The sequence below is a fragment of the Vipera berus genome (assembly GCF_964194415.1).
Source record: "Vipera berus genome assembly, chromosome: 1".
Taxonomy (NCBI): Eukaryota; Metazoa; Chordata; class Lepidosauria; order Squamata; family Viperidae; genus Vipera; species Vipera berus.
The window spans coordinates 337,962,379-337,983,234 of NC_138202.1; the positions used below are offsets into that span (position 1 = coordinate 337,962,379).

At 42.0% G+C, this 20,856-nt stretch overlaps 1 protein-coding gene across 1 annotated transcript; it reads right to left on the reverse strand.

Moving 5' to 3' along the window:
- Positions 1-1,554: 1,554 nt before the first annotated feature.
- FNDC4 (fibronectin type III domain containing 4) lies at positions 1,555-16,479 on the reverse strand (the record flags this gene model as incomplete). Its single annotated transcript, XM_081313712.1, has 6 exons — positions 1,555-1,590; positions 5,153-5,286; positions 10,099-10,188; positions 10,765-10,969; positions 11,260-11,375; positions 16,401-16,479. The coding sequence occupies 6 exons, from the start codon at positions 16,477-16,479 to the stop codon at positions 1,555-1,557; spliced, it is 660 nt and encodes a 219-aa protein (XP_081169838.1).
- Positions 16,480-20,856: the final 4,377 nt, after the last annotated feature.

A 20,856-nucleotide genomic window follows, 5' to 3' on the forward strand; every position in this document is an offset into this window, starting at 1 on the left:
ATGTGGATTTTATTTTTTAGGTTTTAAATTCACTAGAATATTTTTTTCCAGTATTTTGTAGCCAAAAGAGATGATGGGAGGGGATAACTATATATGTCTGTGGCTTCAATGCTATAAAAAGCAGTATATGATCGTTCTCTGTGTTACGGCAATGCAATTGGCTTAGTTTTGCCAAATGTAAATGTTGATATGATTTCAGGTACCAGCTCAGCTATGACCATTAGCTAGAGAATTCACCAGCAGTGAAAATTTTCACTCTTACCAACGTACAAGGCAATTCTGCCTCATTTTTCATGTGTGTCAGCATTTTTTATAGGAAAATATCTGAATGGCACATTTGCCTGACCCTACAGTCAGTAACATGTGAAGGATAAATGGATGCTGGTTCCATAGCTCTTCTGGTCTCCTATGCAATCATGCCCTGCTCTACTGTCTAGAGCGCAATACTCTTAGCTGAGGAATCCCTAGGATTCTTGGAAGACAAGGAATGCTGCTGGTATTTTTGTGCCACCGGTGATTCATGTGGCTGCTTCCTGGTTTCAGGCTTGGTTTTGGGAATGAGATATGATTCTCTGCTGGCATTACCAATTTGACTAGGAGCTTGTTACAAATAGGAAATGCTAGCTGGTGACAATATTGTATAAATGTGGCTCTTCCACTAGTTAGTATGTAAGACGACATTCTTTCAGCTCCTCTCTTTGTGGCTCTGGTGAGGGATAGATGCACAGGAATAGGGAATAGTCTTCTCAATTGGGGTATAGATTTGGGGATATTTGGCACATTTGTATGGCACAAGAGTTGTTGGCACAAGGTAGATTACAGGAGCAAAACAACCTTACAAAGAACTGATAGCTTATGGCAATTCTGATAGTAGGTGGTAAGTACTCTGAAAGAGAAGGTAACTCTAGAAGCTCACAATGATGATGCTTCCTTCTACTGCTCTTCAAAGTAACATGATATTTTCTGAATCGGCTCTGGAATTAAATTGTCACTAATGGTTGGGATGGGGTGATAAGGACAATCTAGAGTTCATCTTTTTCTCCACTCTTTGATGAAAACAGACTACTGGATAGGTTGAAAACCTTTGTGTTCCTTGTATCCATCATTCGTTTCAAGATGCAGTTTGTTTTTCTGCCACTTCAGGAGACATAGAGCCTGGGTTTTAGGACTGCAGGCCATGCTTTAGGTTCTCATTCAGGGTTGAAAGAAAATGTGGCCCAGTATAATGCTGCTTCCCACGTCAGCAGGAAGGAAGTCTTCACTGAAGTCTGTTCCCAGGTTAGCACTTCACGGTGCTTCCTGCTGCTGGTTTGAAGGCTTCTGCAGCTGGCTGTTCCTTGCGGCCCAGACTTGTTTCTATTACAACTTCAGGACGAGAGGTTAGTTAGAGGCCAGCTTCTACATGCACCTTGTCTTGGCAGCTGGCTCCATGCAGATACCTCCTTCAGGGCAAGAAGCTTTAATTCTTTGCATGCAGGTGAAGAGCCAGACCCAGGGCCCAGCAATGTTCCAGCAGCCTTCTGGAGTGCTTCGTTCGAGCCTGTGTGGCAACAGCTATACTTCAATGATATTGATAGATAGTGATTTCTTCTGTATGAGAGAGAGATGTTTAGGGTAATAAGTTAAAAAAAAGTGCAGTTGTAACTGATCCTCCTCTAAACTTCAACTTACTATTCCCTTTCTGCCCACTTGATTTCTTTGATTGATTCTGTTCCTCTGTTGCACTCAACAACAGAAGAGATTTGAATGAAGAGAGTCTATCAAAGGGTCAAAGTCACCTAAACTCTTATTGCAGGGTAGAGGTAGTCCTTGGGTTACAAGGCAATTGGGGCAAGAATTTCCATCGCTAAGTGATGCGGTCATAAACCTCAGTGTCATGTGACCTCATTGCTTAGTGACAGACATCCTGGCAGTCCCGGTTGCCATCATAACTTCAGGTTGCTAATTGGAAAAAAGATGGGAGTCTTAAGCAAGGTGCATGGGGTAATGGTGCATGTATCTTGAAGGGGTGCCATGGGCAGACACTATGGATCATGGGGGGATGCTGTAGCTGGACACTGCAAAGCATGGCTGGCTGGCTGTAGGTGGGCATATCTGAGCATTGGTGGGCTGGTAGAAGCTGCAGCCAGGTCCTACAGATACAGGTTGGCCAGAAGGGGCTGCTATGGAGTGTGGGCAAGCAGAGAATCCCTGAGATCTTGTACTCCATAGTGGGTGTCCTTGGGGGAAAAGTGGTGGGAGTGACTTATAGGAGAAATATGACTTTCTCTGCCCCCTCCCTATTGACTTTACATGTGAAAAGCCGACAGGGAAGGCTTCAAATGGCAATCACGTGACTGTAGCTTGCTGCAGTATTGTGCCTGGATCATGTGCATTTTAATTAATTTATATTTAGAATTTTTAATTTATTTTTTAATTCTTTAATTGTAATTTATTGCACAGATGATTTCAATTTATTTTTATCTTGATTTCTGTACTTATTATATGTTTTGTTGTTAGCCGCCCTGAGTCCTTCCGGAGATAGGGCGGGATATAAATCCCATCAATAAATAAATAAATAATTTACCAAACGCAAGTTGAGATATGGAATGTTTGTGTATATATCTAGCAGAAGTCAAGCCCAGTTCATTGATATGTTAACTAACTAGATACTAAATGAAAACATGGAATTTTCAAGCAAAAGATGAACCAATTTGTTACCAACATAGACTACTTATAAAAATGATTTTATATAATCATGTATGTTAAACTAGGGCTGCTAGTCATTATGCCTAACTAACCAGTTTGGAAAGCAGTATATTCAAATGGATGGGGGAGAGTATTCGGTTGTCCTTATATTCTACTATCAGTTTCATATAAATGCCTGTCTTCTCTGACAACAGAATGCAGGACAAAAGATCCTTTAATATGATCCAGCGTCACTCACACACTATTTTATTAATCCACCCAATAGCTAATAATTCCTGGGCCCATACAAAATGATTGCACCATTTGAAAGCATTCAAATAATAGAACAGCAAAAGGCAATTAGTAGCACAGAGTAAGATAAATAATAAGGTAAGGATAATGATAGATGATATAATAGATAATATATGATAATACTGAAATAATGATAATGTAAAGTGATTGCACACATTTAAAAACTATATAAATGTACGGGTAAGAGGCCATCTTGACCTGAAAAGCTGAACATGGGTCACAGGTATAAATAGGAGGCAAAGCATGTGTCAGCAAAAACTTATCCTTTGTTCTCCTATACTGGAGTTTCTTGATTCTCTTCAGGCAATCTTAAGAAGAATAATGTTTAATAATAGATAAGAATAACAGTTTTTCCACTCTATGGGTACATTCTCATCCTGCAATGTTAAAATAAGTGTTTCTTTAATAATTATATTGTTCTCCCTCTCCTTTGCACTTCCTCCTATATACATTTTCTCATCTTCCATTGATACATTGAAGTATCCATCTCTCTGTCCTTTTCTCTCTATAGCTGTTATATTGAAAAGATTCTTTCCTCCTTATTTCCAAGATGCAAGAAGGTAATGAAAGAGTACAGATGAGTAAAGTATGAGTTTCTTTCTGTATATAGTGGTAAAATTAATTATATTTGGTTAATTAAACTCTGCTTTTAATGTTACAGTATAATGATCACTCAAATACTTCTTCAAGATGGGGAGGGAAACTTGTAAATTATTTACAACTGAGATTTTTTTTTAAATCTGCTCATCCATCATACTGTTACTGCCAGTCTGTGGGAGCTGTTTGGATAAACACTCCGGAAACTTGCTGGATGAGCAGAGATTTCACTCTTTCTTCCTCATTCCATATTGGTTTGAAAATGTTACCTTCCTATTTTCAGATTTCTTTTCAAAATTCATCTTTTTTTGAGGAGCCTTAAAAGGTAAAGGTAAAGGTTCCCCCGCACATGCATGCTAGTCATTTCCAACTCTAGGGGCCGGTGCTCATCTCCGTTACAAAGCCGAAGAGCCAGGGCTTATCCGAGGACGTCTCCGTGGTCATGTGGTCATGACTAGACGCCAAAGGCTCACGGAACACTGTTACCTTCCCATCGGAGTGGTCCCTATTTTTCTATTTGCATTTTTACATGCTTTCGAACTGCTAGGTTGGCAGAAGCTGGGATGAGTAACAGGCGCTCACTCTGTTACATGGCACTTGGGATTCGACCCGCCAAACTGCCGATCTTCTGATCGACAAGCTGAGCGTCCTAACCCACTGAGCCACCACGTCCCTTTACAGTCCCTTAGAACTAAACAAATACTTGCATTGTTTATACTAAGAATAGTGCTTTCCCTCTTACTTTAAATCTCTTCCCTTTCTTCAGTTGTTTCCACTATGCCCATTTCATATTAGTGCAACTCCTACCACCTACCATTATCATTACTGGGCGCAGTGGAGTGGGCTGATGGAAGTTGATCTATGACTGGAGGACTCATCCAAGCTGAAAAGTGTCAGTTCAGATGTTTAACCACAATGGCAACACAATAATCTGCCTTGATGTAACACCACTTCCTGTACTCCTCTAGATTACTCTGATAACATATTCTTTTTTTTAACTCTCCAAAGTACCATATTGTGTGATTTTTAACCATGCATTGCTTGCTCTAAGGTTGGCCAGAGAAGTTTTCAGATAGTTCATTTTTAGATATTTATTTTTCTCTCCTACAACATATCAAACCATATTTCCAACAGAATAATAATAGAAGAGAAAGAATTAGAGAAAATATTTACTTGGTTCCTGTGACAACACTTTTAATATTATTAAACATCGGCCTATCCGAACTCTGTAGAAAAGGCCCAATAGATGGACAAAAATGCCAAATCCAATCTAAACATCTGGCTGACTGCAATCAAACATAATATATTAAATATGAATTAGATTCACATTACATCCTAAGTGAAATAAAGCCCTGCATTATAGCTTAGTGAAGAGTAAAGATTGAGAATATGGCATATAATAATTGTAGTAAACAATGATGCTGGTACCTCTAGCAAAGTCTCTTACCTTGTGTTACAGGTCCTCTTGGGGGCCCAGTGTGCTTGTGAACCTCTCCCTTCCAATTTCAGTCCATCTGAAACGAGATCCATCTTGTACCCCTTGCTCATCCCTTCTTTGCCCAGTAACAGTATTTACCTTGCTACGTAGTAGCCCCCCCGTGGGCCGCTCTGGAGTGCTATGTTCTGAGGAAGGCTTGGTCTTCTCTTTATTATTGTTGGAATCGTTGTCCTTAATGATGTCATATTGCTTGCAGAAGAGTGCGATCACAGCTGAGGAAGGAAGGAAGGAAGGAAGGGAGGGAGGAAGGAAGGAAAAAAGAAAAAGAAAGAAAGAAAGAGAAAGAAAGAGAAAGAAAGAAAGAAAGAAAGAAAGAAGAAAGAAAGAAGAAAGAAAGAAAGAAAGAAAGAAAGAAAGAAAGAAAGAAAGAAAGAAAGAAAGAAAAAAGAAAAAGAAAGAAAGAAAGAAAAAAGAAAAAGAAAGAAAGAAAAGAAAGAGAAAGATGAACCAGGGAAGCTCAAATTCCAGTATTCTCTTCATTTGAAAAGCTATGCTTAGTGCAATGTGTGAAATCTACATGGAAACCTGAGCTTGTCTCAGGTGAGGAATTGGAAATTGTGAAAGCTCCTTTTGAGAGTTCACATGTTTCTATCTATTAAAGATTGCCAATCAAGAGCAGGTGCAATCATGCCATACATGGTATTAAATGATAGAATAGTGTCATACAGAGGGCAAAGCTGGATCATTGGTTCCACAGAACTTCCATTTATCACATGCTGTATATTCCTACCAGACTATTTCTTGCTTTGCTCTCCTTTTTAAAATGTTACAGTTTGCCCAAAGCAGAAACACAAAACTTTGTGAAGGCATACACTATCAAAGGTCTAAACCAGGCAATATAAATGGAAGTGATTAAATATTATGTTTATAAAACTGCTTGTGAACCTAAAATTTTTTTAGACAGAAATGTAGAGGTTAGTGATCGTGATTTTAAATACTTTTAAAAAAACCTCTAAAAATTATTTATTTATTTTATTTTTTATTTTATTGGATTTATATACCACCCTTTCCCGAAGGACTCAGGGCGGTTTACAGGGTATTTAAAACAAAAATCAATACAAAAGTTAAAAACAATTAAAAAAGATTAAATCAAATCCTTGAAAAAAAATAAAAACTACAATTAAAATTCTCAGCCTGGGCCGGAAAGCTCAAAGAGCCAGGTCTTCAGGTCCCAGCGAAATGAACGAAGGTTGGGGGCAGCCCTAAGCTCCGCGGGCAGCTGGTTCCAGCGGGCAGGCACACCCACAGAGAAGGCCCTCCCCCTGGGTGTTATCCGCTGGCAATCTTTTACCGCTGGCACCCTGAGAAGGCCCTCCCTGTGGGAGCGCACAGGACGAAGGGAACTTTCATGCTGGCAGCAGGTGTTCCCTTAGATATCCCTTAGAAATGGGCAGAGAGAAACACCCAAATCTTCATCCCCGTTTTTACATAGAGCCAAACTAGTCTTTCAAGGGGCAAGTACCCAAGCATTATAACGGAGCAACTGGTGAATAATGTGCAAACGGATATTGAATGAGGATAAAGAAATATCTTCCCCCATCACATATCTGTTTCCTCTCTGTGGAAACAGTTTTAAACTAAAAATGTTTTAAAAGAATAAAATCCATCTGTTCCTATAGCCCTTGAGAATTGTCTAGACCATGGGTAGGCAACCTTGGCTCTTTTATGAGTCGTGGACTTCAAGCTGGCTCAGGAATTCTGGGAGTTGAAGTCCACGAGTCATAAAAGAGCCAAGGTTGCCTACCCCTGGTCTAGAGACTCTAGTTTATCATTTAAAGAGAAGGAACATAAAAAATTGGCATAGTCTTCAATAAGGACACGGGGAATTATCATTCATATTGATTTTATTTCCATTATGCATTATCAAGTTATGAGATCAAAATCTCTAGCCTAGCTTTTCTCTTGCCCTCTCTCTTTTACCTGCAAATGAGTTGATGACATCTTGAAGAAGAAAGAAGCTTTTAGAGTGCAGTACTGTAAGTTAGAAGCATGATCCACATACAGGTAGTCCTCAACTTACGATCGCAATTGAGCCCAAAATCTCTGTTGCTAAGCAACACAGTTTTTAAGTGAGTTTTGCCCCATTTTGTAACCTTTCCTAAGTGAATAACTGCAGTTAAGTTAGTAACACAGTTTGTTAAATGAATCTGGCTTCCCCACTGACTGCTTGTCAGAAGGTCCCAAAAGATGATCACATGACCGTAGGACACTGCAACCGTCATAAATACATGCCAGTTGCCAAGGGGCTGAATTTTGATCACATGACCATGGGATGCTGCAATGGTCATGTGAAAAATGGTCATATGTTACTTTCTTTAGTGCCATTGTAACTTCGACAGCCAATTGGCTAATGGTTGTAAGTCAAGGACTACCTGTACCATATTTTTGTTTGGACAAGGAAAGAAATATTTGGGTTTGGATTAATTTAGAAATGTTTAACTTTACATTTGCAGAGTTTATAATGTTGCTTTCATTTCCATTCTGGCTTCCATTCTTTTTATAATAATTATTAACATCTCCAGGAATTAAATGACTTGTGAACTGACCATTCCTAGGCTGAATGCTATAGACACCGAACAGAGCTGAAAGGCCCTTCTTCCTTTGGAGTCAGATAAAGGGTCAGAAGAATAGAAGCCGACTTTTTCTGAAGCCGAGTCTTCCACAACAGTATCTAATCTTCCACCCACCCACTGTGCTTAGATCACAGTGAACTGCTCGTTGTTACAGCATTCAATTCCAAGAGTGGCTAATCCATTACCTTAAAAGTTCTAAAATGAAAGTTCTGAACAGAGGCCCTTTCCCTCTCAATTAACAGGGAAGGATAGCCAATTGTATTGGACTTTTAAGGATGGGGGAGAGGGTTAAGAAACACAGTTGGTGGAAGAGAGGGTGGAAGGGAGAAAGGTACAGACTTGTCAGAAGAAGCCAGCCTTTGAATACTCAATATCTGCAGAGAATGGATTGTGTGACACAGGAAAATGTCACCCTTCAAAACTGGGGAGGCCAAATGAGACCTATCATGCAGTGGATGCAATCGCAAGAAATCAGGACATGAAGTATTGTACTCGACAAAGTTGCTAATGGCCATCTCCATAGTAATTTACATATTTAAAGGATACGTAATACAAATGTAAACAATGGATTAATGTTTGGAACAAGGATGCAAGTATCGAGAACAGGCACAAAAAGCATATAGAAATAATAGAAAAAGGATCTGGGATTCACATGCAGTTTGCAAGACTTAATAGAGTTTCTTCAAATAATCCATTTCCTTTCAAAACGCAAATATAATGATTTGCTATAAAAATAACATTTGCAATGTTTAGAAAAAGATACATTAAATGATGTTTGATCATGTCTGGTAGAATCATTGTTCATTCATAGACAATTATATGTAAGAATGATTATTATGATAAATAAGGATTAAAAAAAACAGTACAAGGACCACATACTAGAGAAAAAAGAACAAACATGCTCTTCAAATAGGATCTGACAGTTTGGGGAAAAATTAGGCAACTAAGGGAAAACAAAAGAAACACAGATGCTTCAAGAATTCAAATTACTTAATTTGCAAACTAAGTATGTGAACAAGCAGTAACCTAAAAATGTTATGGAAAAATACTCATTGGAAAAAAATGCATTGAATTAAAGCACTGTAGTCAGCCTGGAAAAACATCAACTCTGTCTATGCTTTATCCTCATTACTGAATTTAACCATTTTTTCTGGGTTTTGCATAATACGTGAAACCACAAATTAACTGAGAAGATTTGATTTGTGCAGTACTCTAACCTTCTCTCTCTCTCTCTCTCTCTCTCACACACACACACACACACACACACACACTATCATCCACTGTTGTATATTATGACATAGAATGTACAAAAGATCTGGAATTTGTATACAACACAATAAGGAGATCTCGTTATTTAACAGACAATCAGCTACTACTCCTTTTTGTCTTCTGTGCTTTAATAATGGTTTTATATTTCTAGTTTTAGCATCTAAATTGGTCAAATGTATCTACGGTAATAGTTGCAATAGTTTTTCTTAGCCGTGGTGGTGCAGTGGTTAGAATACAGTACTGCTGGCTACTTCTGCTGACTGCCAGCTGCCTGCAGTTCGACAGTTTGATTATGACCGGTTCAAGATTGACTCAGTCTTCCATCCATCTGAGGTCGGTAAAATAAGGATCCAGATTGTTGGGGGCAATATGCTGACTCTGTAAACTGCTTAGAAAAGGCTGTAAAGCACTGTGAAGCGGTATATAAGTCTAAGTGCTATTGCTTTTGCTAAGGATTCAGATAAAGTTTCTATGATACGTTATAGATTTTAAATTTGGCCATGAGTATCTGATGGGCTAGAAATCACACTAATGATAAATGTTGAATGTTGGCAGGTTGAGCAAAATTTACAAGATATCAAATGCTGATACAGTTTGTCCTCAACTTACAACCATTCATTTAGTGGCCATTTGAAGCTATAACAGCAGTGAAAAAAGTGACATGACTGTTTTCACATGACACCTGCAGCACCCCCATGGCCACATGATCAAAACTTGGACACTTGGCAACTGGCATGTATTTCTGATGGTTTCAGTGTCCTGGGGTCATGTGATCCCCTTTTACAGCCTTCTGACAAGCCAAGTCAATGGGAAAATCAGATTCAGTTAAGTGTGTTACTAACTTAACAGCTGCAGTGATTCACTTAACAACTGGGGCAAGAAAGGTCATAAAATGGGGCAAAACTCACTTAACAACTGTCTTGCTTAGCAATAGAAATTTTGGGCTCAATTTTGGTCATAATTTAAGGACTACCTTGCCTGAACATCAAATATCTAATAATTTTGCAAACACTTGCTGCCAGGAACTTGTAGAAGATATTTTTTTCTGCTCCAATAGCCCTGGACCAAAGTAATAGCCAATCCTAAAGACGTACTGTAGAAAAGCAACTTTGTGCATGCCAAGTAAGCACTTGACTTCCAGCCACAATCCTGCCTAAATCCAGAGAACCCAGGAAAACTCACCTGCCCACATAAGCAGCACAACCACAATGATAATAATCTCCCCCGTCTGCAGCTGCCGCTCTTTGTCCAGCCCCTCCATTGTGATGTCTCCTGTAGAAACATAAGGCTGGAAGTTGGCAAGGGGGTCATTCACATTACTAAGTAAGACAAGGATTCCTCAGTGCCTCCATAGTTGCTTTGTTTCACATTTAGAACAGGTCATCTCCCTTGACAGAGAGCTAGGAAAGACCATCTTTCACTAATTATCCTTTGGTTCGTAAGAATTACACGTATGCAGCCGGGGAGTGACGAAGAGAACATTACAAAGTAGCAGATGGGGGGCGGGGAGCTGACATTGCAGGGCTTTGTTTCTCATTGGGATGAGCTGGATGCTGGTGGTGAGAGAATGCAATGCAGAGACCGGCCTTCTTGAAGCCACATAGCCAACTTTAGCAGGGGGTTAATGATTGACATAAAAAAGCTAAGCAAGTTGAAGCAAGCAGAAAAAGGAGAAGACAATGGATAAAGGGGATGGATGCGATCAGAGAAGTTACTAAAAAATAACCTTGGAAAAGATATGAGGTGTTGCTGGAGTAAGTTTGATATGGCAGACAATCGTTTATGCTGGCATAATGAGTAAAACCTGGGTTGATGACACCAGACTAATTAACAATGGGTCTCGCTTACCTTGGTTTGAGCTGTTGGATGGAAGTCGGTCACTTTGCTTTAACGTGCGAAAATGGACTCTCTTGCTAGCCTGACTCTCTCCGTGGAGGCCAATGCTCTGGACCTGAATGATGTAGTCTGCATCCTCTGCCAGATCCCAGAGTACACAGGCCCTGTTTGTGGTGTTCACCTCCCGGATGAATCGTTGCATTTGCCCATCTTGTCGCTGCCAGAACCAGGAAGGTTGTTAAAGCAGGAGGCCAGCCAGGCTGTGGGACAAGCCCTGAGGCTCACCTTGCCTCCTTCCACCAGGCGGCTTAAGGAGAGTTACTGCTACTCTAAGGGACTGATTAATCCTCATCTGGGGGGGATGCATCTGAACTGAAGAAAGTGACAGCCCACAGAGGAGTTAGAAACGGGAAGGTTCTGGCTGGGTTGGGGTGTAAAGGTTTGATGCTACTTGGTCCCCTGAGGAATGACGGGCTTCCTTCTGGGAGTGCCTCAACGCGAGCTCACCTGCTGTGAAATGGCATAGCCAATTATGACGTCTCCTTCTGGCACATCCCAGGAGACGGTGGCTGAGTTTGCCTTCAGCTGTGTGACAGTCACGTTGACAGGCGATGGGGGCCGATCTATGGGATGCAAGAAAGTTATTGGTGGAGAACGCTCACTGGCTGCTCTCTTCCATTGCTCGTAATTAAGTGTACAACTTAGCTTCAGAGTGCTGCAGTTTGAGCAGAGAGGCAATTTCCTTTCTGCTCCAGTCAGTATAACTCCACACAGCATGCTTAACCTGGTTATTGAATTAATCCAGTTTTTAGATTTGCACGGTTATAAAGTAATGAAACAGGGTGGGTTTGCACAACACACTAAACAACAAAAAAGCCTAACCAAGGCTATCACTCACCAATTTTAGCTAGATGTGCAAACACGGCCTTCTTGAACTGATCCAGAAGTAAGGCCCAGCCTCAAAAGCTACCATTATTCCTTAAGGAGGGTTTTTAAAGATGCCACCCATTTGGCTACTATCAAAGCTACTTGATATTCATGGTATTCAGCTTTTCTGTACATCAGCCTGGCTAGAAGCCCATAGTAGCCCAGTGCAAGCCTGCCAGGCCAAGGACATAGGTGGAGTCAACTCTGTTCTCCAGCAAGTGTTAATTTGCTAATGGGAGGCTGGCAGCAGTGTATGGTGTGCCAGCCAGGAATGCAGTAGTGCCGGCAGCTAACGTTTACCAACAGACTTCACTGGGTCTGGGTGGCTGTTCCTTCTCTTCCCACTTTCCAGATGAAAAATATGCATGGCTAAGGCAGAGGGCAAGGGGATTTTTCTTCACTGAAGGAATGCTAAGCTTCTCAAGACATGGCACTGCTGACCTTGAGAACCTGAAGTGAGGCAACTGGTGAATGTCTGGACTCTTCCCAGCTCCCAAAAGAAGAAAACTTCGGGGCTTTCTCCACTAGCCAATCCAGGACAGTGGAGGGTGCCCCTGCCTTGTTTTTGGGGGAACATAGATGCCTTTCTTGGTCTCTCGCTCAGGCATCCTCAGGAGTTTGTGCCTTAGCCATTTGAGCAGATGTGAAGCTGAGTTCCAGAAATACTGCCCACCTAGAAATAGCAGCGACAGGAATTTATTATGAATGTCAATAAATAGTACTGCATTTAATATTGTCATGCTGAATATGTAGCTTCTATTTATTTGCAGCATTTCTTTTCTACCCTTCTGCAAGAAAGGCTTTTTGAGGCCTACAGAAAGTACACAGAGGCCCAGTCGTAATGTCCCAATGAGCTATATCTCTTCCTCTGCCACCTTCTTGTCAAAGGCAGAGGGGGTTTGAAAGGGAGAAGAAGCAAAACCTGGTTGAACTGCCTTTAAAGCAAGGTAATAGGGTTCCATCTGCCATAGCCAGGGCTTTTTTTCTCACAGAACACTCAGAATAGAGTTCCAGCACCTTTTTTGGATGGAACCTTGTAGGATAGGCAAGGCAGGTTGCATGACATGTGTGAGTTCCGGCACCTTTTTCTTTTACAAAAAAAGCACTGGCCATAGCCAATGAAGGAACTTCTCAGGGAGAGGCAAAACCTGATGCAATTGATTTCCTTCTTTTGTGGGGGTTTTGTTTTTGGTTTTTAAGTTACATTTTTGTTTTCTAAGAGATTTGTATGGTTGGTCAACTTGGACAACTGTAATTCTGAGCAATGTACAAGAAGCCAAACAAATGTAAAAAAAGATGTCGAGACTCTAGAAAGAGTACAGAGAAGAGCAACAAAGATGATTAGAGGTCTGGAGGCTAAAACATATAGGGAACGGTTGCTGGAATTGGGTATGTGTAGTTTAACGAAGTGAAGGGTGAGGGGTGACATGATAGCAGTGTTCCAATATCTCAGGGGCTGCCACAAAGAAGAGGGAGTCAAGCTATTCTCAAAAGCACCTGAAAGCAGGACAAGAAGCAATGGATGGAAACTAGTCAGGGAGAGAAGCAACCTAGAACTAAGGAGAAACTTCCTGACAGTTAGAACAATTAACCAGTGGAACAACCTGCCTCCAGAAGTGGTGAATGCTCCAACACTGGAGGTTTTTAAGAAGAGACTGGACAGCCATTTGTCTGAAATGGTATGGGGTTTCCTGCCTGAGCAGGGGGTTGGACTAGATGACCTGCAAGGTACCTTCCAACTACTACTACTACCACTACTACTACTACTACTACTACTACTACTACTAATTATTATTATTATTATTATTATTATTATTATTATTATTATTATTATTATTATTATTATTATTATTATTATTTAGTTAAAACCTCAACTGCAATTAATAGGTAATCAGGAACCCACAAAACACATTACAGCAGTACCTCTAATCAACCTGGCCCCAACACCAAGGGAAAAGTTGAGTTTTTAATGCTTTTTAGATCCTATTTGGGGTGATGGTGGGAGAGATCATTCCAGAGGGCAGATCCTCTGTGGAAAAGATTTGTTTTGCTACAAGGAAGGCTGCTTTGTGATTGTGAAATCCAGGGTATACATTTAACAACACATTTTTTTTGTTTAAAAGCAAGTCACATTATTTAAATCTATTCCTTTAACAGTAGATTAATGTGATGAATAGAAACATAGAAACTAAGCAAGAACATTGTGTATTAAGAGAGAGCAGAAATGGGAAGAACCAGCAGAATCCTACTTTCTTCCTAAATTCTAAATTCATAAAAATTACGAGCATTGAATGTGCTTAGTAACCATTTTGTTGAGTATCAGTTTGAAAACCTGGATGGGAATTGATTGGCATGAGGGGTGAGTGGGGGAGGGGGAGGCAACTTGGCTATCTGTCTGATTTGAACTCTGAATCAGAACATCCTGCAAAATTTTATCCTATAAATCACACTGAATCATTGAATTCCAAAGATCAAAATGTTTCTAGCTGCTTTTTGCTTACATATTCATTTTGTTTTCTAATTCATTTCCTTGGAAAGTCAGAAAGGGTATCCAAATGCAGCACAGGTCAACATTTTTTAGAGGGAAGTGAAAGTTAAGGAAGTAAATGCTGGGAGGAAACTACATAAAGGCTTCACACTGCTTGTGTGTGAGAGAAAGACAGAGATCTAATATGTTGGTTAGAAATGCCTCTTTTCATCTGCTTCTGAGTTTGGATCCTTTCCAGATCTCCTAATGGAAATATACTAACACCAAGAACCTTGCAAATTTGGCCTGTAGCACATTTACTGCATCAGCTGTTTTCACTTTATTATCTGTTGCTGGTCTTCTGACAAATGGGGCATCACACCCATTAGCTGTTACTTGAACTCTGCTACACTCTCATATTTCACACTTTTCATTAATGAAGCCATTTGTATCACTACTGTGTCCAGCTTTGTCCCTTTGCTGGTCCTTGTCCTATTCTTCCTTGAGCAACAGACCTGCCTTTCTTGATCACTTCGGTTACCTGTTCCTGTCCAGCTGAATTTCTCAATGTCACCATGTGCTCATCTTCACCGAATCCCTGGCTTAGCTGGCCAAATTTTCGAGGCTTTTAAATGTCTGATTTTTAACTCTATTTTATAAATATAAAGCATTTGAAGATACTAATTGTAAAGAGGAATATAACTATCCAAAAATTAATGCCTGGGAGTTACTAAGTTATTATTGTCAATGCAGTTATCTCTGCAACAGGATGATTTACAAACTAAGTGGGAATTAGATTTCTTAGGTTTTTATTGTCAGTGCAGTTATTTCTGCAACATGATCTCCAGATGTGTAATATTAAAACTTCCAGAATTTTTAACCAGTTTGGCCAGTTAAAGTGGACTAGAAATTCTGATAATTGTACTAGAAACAAAATTGTGCCAGGAGTATAATTGCTTTGCTAATGTAGATGCTTTACAATTTTATTTAAATGTGTGTGAATCCATTCCGCTTGGTTATGCTAGAAAACCAAAACCAATAGTTTCCTAGCAGATTGCATATGGTTTATTATAAGCTATAAAACCAAATGAATAGTGCCACTCTACCTTAGTTGCATTCATAAAAATGTTAACACTGTCAAGAAGATATACTTGGCAACCAGCACAGAACAAGCAAGAAGAATAACTCCAGAATATATTTGTTGGAATGGGAGTGGGCACCTTTTAAGCCAAATGCTGCTCTGAGATACAAAAGGCTGTACAAGATCCATCTTTTGACAGACCCAGGACTTTGGTCTCAGCCTCTATGTCCCTACATAGGAGGAATGCATTGATATACCATTAGTCTTTCTTTCCTCTCCACTGCCTGAGCCATTATCTTAGCACATACTTCTGTTTGCCTCCCCCCCACACACTTTTCAGAGGCAGCAAATAGCATTTCATATATATAAGCTAGGGCTAAAAAAAAGTGAGGTAGCCTGCACCAGTAATATGTACTACTGTGTATGTGTATGTGAGTGGGGTTGTGATTCATGTGGGCCTTGAACCAGTATCTCAAGCTAGCGGAGTGGAGCGAATGATTGTTTCCTTTCTGCCAAGTGTCAGATTCCCTGTCTCTCGGTGGCTCAGAAATTGAGATGAATGTGGGCATGGACTCTGGTGTTTGTTGCAAGGTGCCAAGTACATACTTCTTAAAAAAAAAAACTTTGCAGCTGGCAGAGGCAAGAGCACTTGGATGAAGACTTCAGACAAGACCTAGCAAGGCCAAATGGCCACAACCTTGAGTCAAGCTTTTATTCTAATGAAATTGGCTGAGATTTTGACGCTGGGCCAAAGGAAGGGTTGTGCGGGGAAGTTCTGAGATGAGAACAAGGCAACTCAGGTGTTGAGGGTCTTTCTTGCTTCCAAACCTCATACAACTGAAATGTCCCAAAGGGACTTTGTTCTTTTGTCCAGTGACACAGCTGTCTCTAACCATCTCACTGTAGAAGCACGGGCAGACAGGCAGGCCTGAGCCCCTCTCTCTAAAGCAGAGTCACACTATCCCTTATAGGTGGCCCCTGAAGCGGGAAAGCACAAGGGGATCCAGTTCAGCACCAAGGCTAGTGACCGCGAAGTGGGCTGGTCCGAAAGGGCGCCGAAAGAGGAAGCGCTGGAAGAAGTTGCCATAAGGGGGATCTCAGAGTGGGGATCTCGGTCGCCGGTCCAGACCCACTGGGGAGATTCTCCCACCCACACCCCACTCCTACACTTACTTGCGCGCACAAGGCACAGGTCGCAGCTGACCAGGACCAGGACGGCGGCCGGATTGAGGTACGTGGGAATTGGAGCCATGACCGCGGCCAGATGCAGCAGCTGCTCATCGAGTCGGGCGGGGTGTCGGCGCGGCTTCGAGTTCGTCGGGAACCCCGCGACAAGCGGGTCTTGACGGCCGTCTCCGGGGCGCTCAAGGTGGCGAGGGACGCGCGGATGGAACCGCAGTGTCCGCCGCAGGGACGAGCGCCACGCTCCCCCAGTCAGCAGTGGCGCCGGAGCTCGTCGCCCAACCGCCACCTGCTCCTCCGCCGCTTGGCGGCTCCATCTGGCGGGCCCAAAGCCGCCAGGAATCTCCGCGCTGCTTCTGCTGCTGCTGCTGCTGCTGCTGCTGTTGTAACCGAAATCCGCTAGCGGGTCTGTGGCGGCGGCGGCAGAGTCGACTCAACCCCGCCGCTCCTGCCAGCCACGCCAAGTCATAAGCCGCTGAATACTGTCGATCGGGCAAGCGGCGTCTTGGACGCCCCCTCTTCCTCCTGGCCGTGTGCCGGCGCTCCGCCCTCGGCCCAGGGAACAATGGTTGGTTTGAGTCTGCGGGAGACCCAGGCAGCAAAAGCCCGTCCCTGAGCAAGCAGGGCTGGGCTGGGCTGGGCTGAGCTGGGCTGCACGGGAGAAGACGCCGCCTATGGAGCAGGGCGACCCCTGCAATCATGCCTAGGGCGTTCTTGGAGTATTTTTTTGCAGCAAGACACATCTGGAGCAGGCATCGGAAATGGGGGGAAATCCTGAGCGTCGTAGGATGAGAGAACTGTCAGGGGAGGCCCACTTGTTGAGACATGCACTCCGGAAGGGAAAGACGCCTGGAGGGGCCAAAAAAGGCAGACGGTCTGTCTTGACTTGATGCCCTACCAGCTGCTTCTGCCCTCTTTGTAGCTGCTATCAACTAGTGGGAGGTGTCACGTGGAAACTGTTTAAGCAAGGTACGGTTGTTTGTTTTAACCACCCAAGATTTACACCATATTACCTAGATGGGTTATGAAACACCTGCAAGAAAACACACAAGCTCAGAGGAGCCCTAAGGACTTCACATTGAGCTACAAATATTCTCTATTGATTTCACACTAGATTTTCTGAGATGGCAGAGAACTAGAGAGGATTTTTTTTAAAAAAATTACACATATAGACACAAATACATAAGGAAATAACATAAAATAGCACTACTTTAGAAATAAAATCAGCAAAAAGAAAAAAAGCAAAGTACTGTAATAAAGCATTTATATCCAGTAATGAAAAAACTTTACACAAGTTCAAGACATATACTGTAAGTGACAAGCTTCATAAAAACACATTTGTCTATTCCTAAAAATATTCTCAATGAAGAAACCTGTTCTGTGTTACATTTAATGACTGTATATCTTTCTATACCCATTTTATAGCAACTTTATTTTTAAAAGATGTTGCTACACAAATACACATCTTGCCAAAATTTTATATGTACATCTGTGGTGCATGTACACATATACATGCATGTATTGTGTACATGTGCTTTTTATCAGAATACAGTACATCTCCAGCAGCTATCCTCTGGATATTATACATTTATAGATTTCCCCACCTACATAAATTATTACATGACTTTTGAGGTCTCCATCAGTACAGTTTGTTTTCAGCTTACAGGCAATTGAGCTGCTAAGGGAGTTTCAACAATTGATACTATGCCACACTAATAACTAGGCTAACTCTAAAACAAACATACAAATAAATGCAAAATAAAACCAGACATTTAATGAATGAATGAACCTTTATTGTCAAAGTACAACCATGTATACATTGAGATTGGCTGAGCCTCCCTTCATGCCCCCACCCCCAACTTACAGTGACACAAACCCTCCATCTTATTACACCATGTGAGCTAATTGCACAACGCACCGGCCTCGCAAGTCAGTTATGCATAAACTTTATATTATTAAGTTTATATTATATTATATTAAATTATTTCCCATTCAAAAGCCTAACAGCCCATGGATAAAAGCTGTTCTTCAGCCTGTTGGTACGGCTGGCTATATTCCTATATCTCCTACCGGATGGTAGGAGAGTAAAGAGATACCGTCCAGGGTGTGAGTCATCCCTGAGAATTTTCCTCACTCTTCCAAGGCAGCGAGCCCTGGCGATGTCATCCAGTGGTGTCAGGGGACAGCCCACAATTTCTTGTGCTGTGCTCACCACCCTCTGTAATACTTTCCTATCTGCGGCTGTCAGACCAGCATACCAAACCACAATACCATACGAGAGGACTCGCTCTATAGTAGACCGGTAAAAGAGGGTCATTAGCTGTTGTTCTACCCTGTTCTTCCGCAAGACCCTAAGAAAGTGAAGTCTCTGTTGGGCCTTTCTGGCCACCTGGGTTGTATTAACTTTCCAGGTCAGATCTTCGCAGAGGTAGACTCCCAGAATTTTAAAGGAGGAAACTCTCTCCACACAGTTCTCCCCGATGTAAAGTGGGGCAGGTTCCTCCTTTCTCCTCCGGAAGTCTAGCACCATCTCTTTCGTCTTGCCGATGTTCAGTTGCAAGTTGTTGTTACAACACCATATGGATAGTTTTTTAAAAAAAGCCATTGTCTTATTTAGTCTGGCTTCAACAGGTCTTCTCAGTTTCCCAATCCTCCTTTAAGGGGCATCTAAAAGGGTCTGGTTTCTGATCTTGGTGTCTTTCAAAGCATCAATGATTAATCAAGAGACCACTTAGTGATATGAAGCTTTGTTCCTTTGCTCAGCTGACTGGAGGAAGAGAAAATGCTGTGCCCTGTAAAGACTGACATAATGACAGTTCTGTTCTTTCTTTCTTTCTTTCTTTCTTTCTTTCTTTCTTTCTTTCTTTCTTTCTTTCTTTCTTTCTTTCTTTCTTTCTTTCTTTCTTTCTTTCTTTCTTTCTTTCTTTCTTTCTTTCTTTCTTTCTTTCTTTCTTTCTTTCTTTCTTTCTTTCTTTCTTTCTTTCTTTCTTTCTTTCTTTCTTTCTTTCTTTCTTTCTTTCTTTCTTTCTTTCTTTCTTTCTTTCTTTCTTTCTTTCTTTCTTTCTAGAAATTATCTATTTTCTTGCTTAAGCTAACGGTAGATCTCCAGTTGCTCAAATCATTTTCATTCTCTCTCAATCCTATTTGTTGGGGAAGCAGTAATTTTGGGTGTATTGCACCCTCTACTGACAACAGGAAGAATAGTTATATTAGCAAGCTGGTGCAGAGACATCATTAAGAAATAACGGCCTAGCCCAGGGGTCAGCAACCTGAAACAGCATGCGCAGAACAGGGTTTGACTGAAGAGTGGAGCCAAGGCAAGATATGCACCTACCCTGCCCCCTCCGCTCTCATTCACTCACGTTTTGTTTGGAAAAGCTTCTCTCTCGCTCTCATTCACTCGAAAGGCCAGCCGCGGCGCCTCCATTGACTTCTATGGGGATGCTTGGCAATGAAGGGGCCGATTGAAACAGCTCCCGGTAGTGCTGCTACTGCTAAATTTTCCACTTGCTGCTTGGTTCCGATGAAACCGGAAAACATCCGGATGCCACTGCTGGGGGTGGAGGAGGCTGCCCGGGTTCGGCCGTAGCGGAAGCCGACAGTAGCGGTGGAGGTGGCGGTGAGAGAGACGCTGGAGGTCTGCCGCATCTCTGTCAGCCTCCGCCTCCCCCGCAGAAACAAATTCCTGGGCTGGCCCCCATGGCAGCAGTGGGCCCCAAGGGCTGAGGAATTGTTCCGGCGATGGCTGCTGCTGTTGGGGTGGCCTAGTGCACTCGCTGAGAGATGCTGGAGGTGCTCCAGACCGGCGTGGTAGCCACTGTGCTCTCCGTCTTTGGCCCAAAGGAAGAGGACACACACACACACACAGAGAACTCCCCCTCCCTGGAACGCCCCATCTGACCGACCCACTCAACTTTCCAGCAGTCCTCCTGTCTCTTCCTCTGCTGCCGCCATGTGCAGTCCGAGGAAGAAAAGAGGTTTGTGGGAGGTCCCACAAACCAAAGAACTTCAACCAATCAATTCAAGCTTCACAAGGTGTTTTTTTTTCCATGAGAAGTTTGAATTGATTGGTTGAACTTTTTTAGTCCCACTTTTTTTTTGGACTGCACATGGCAGAGGACTGGGAGCCACAGGAGATGGCTGAAAGAGCCGCACGTGGCTCCGGAGCCGCAGGTTGCAGACCTGTGGCCTAGCCTGACTGAGAGTCAGAGGAAGCTCAGCTGTCTATAATTTGGATTCTCACATCATGGATTTACCCAGCACATGAGACTAGGCTAAAATGGGTTTGGGTAGTTCAGGGGTAGGCAACCTCGGCTCTTTTATGACTCATGGACTTCAACTCCCAGAATTCCTGAGTCAGCTATATATATGTATATGTATATGTATATGTATATGTATATGTATATGTATATGTATATGTATATGTATATGTATATATGTATAATTT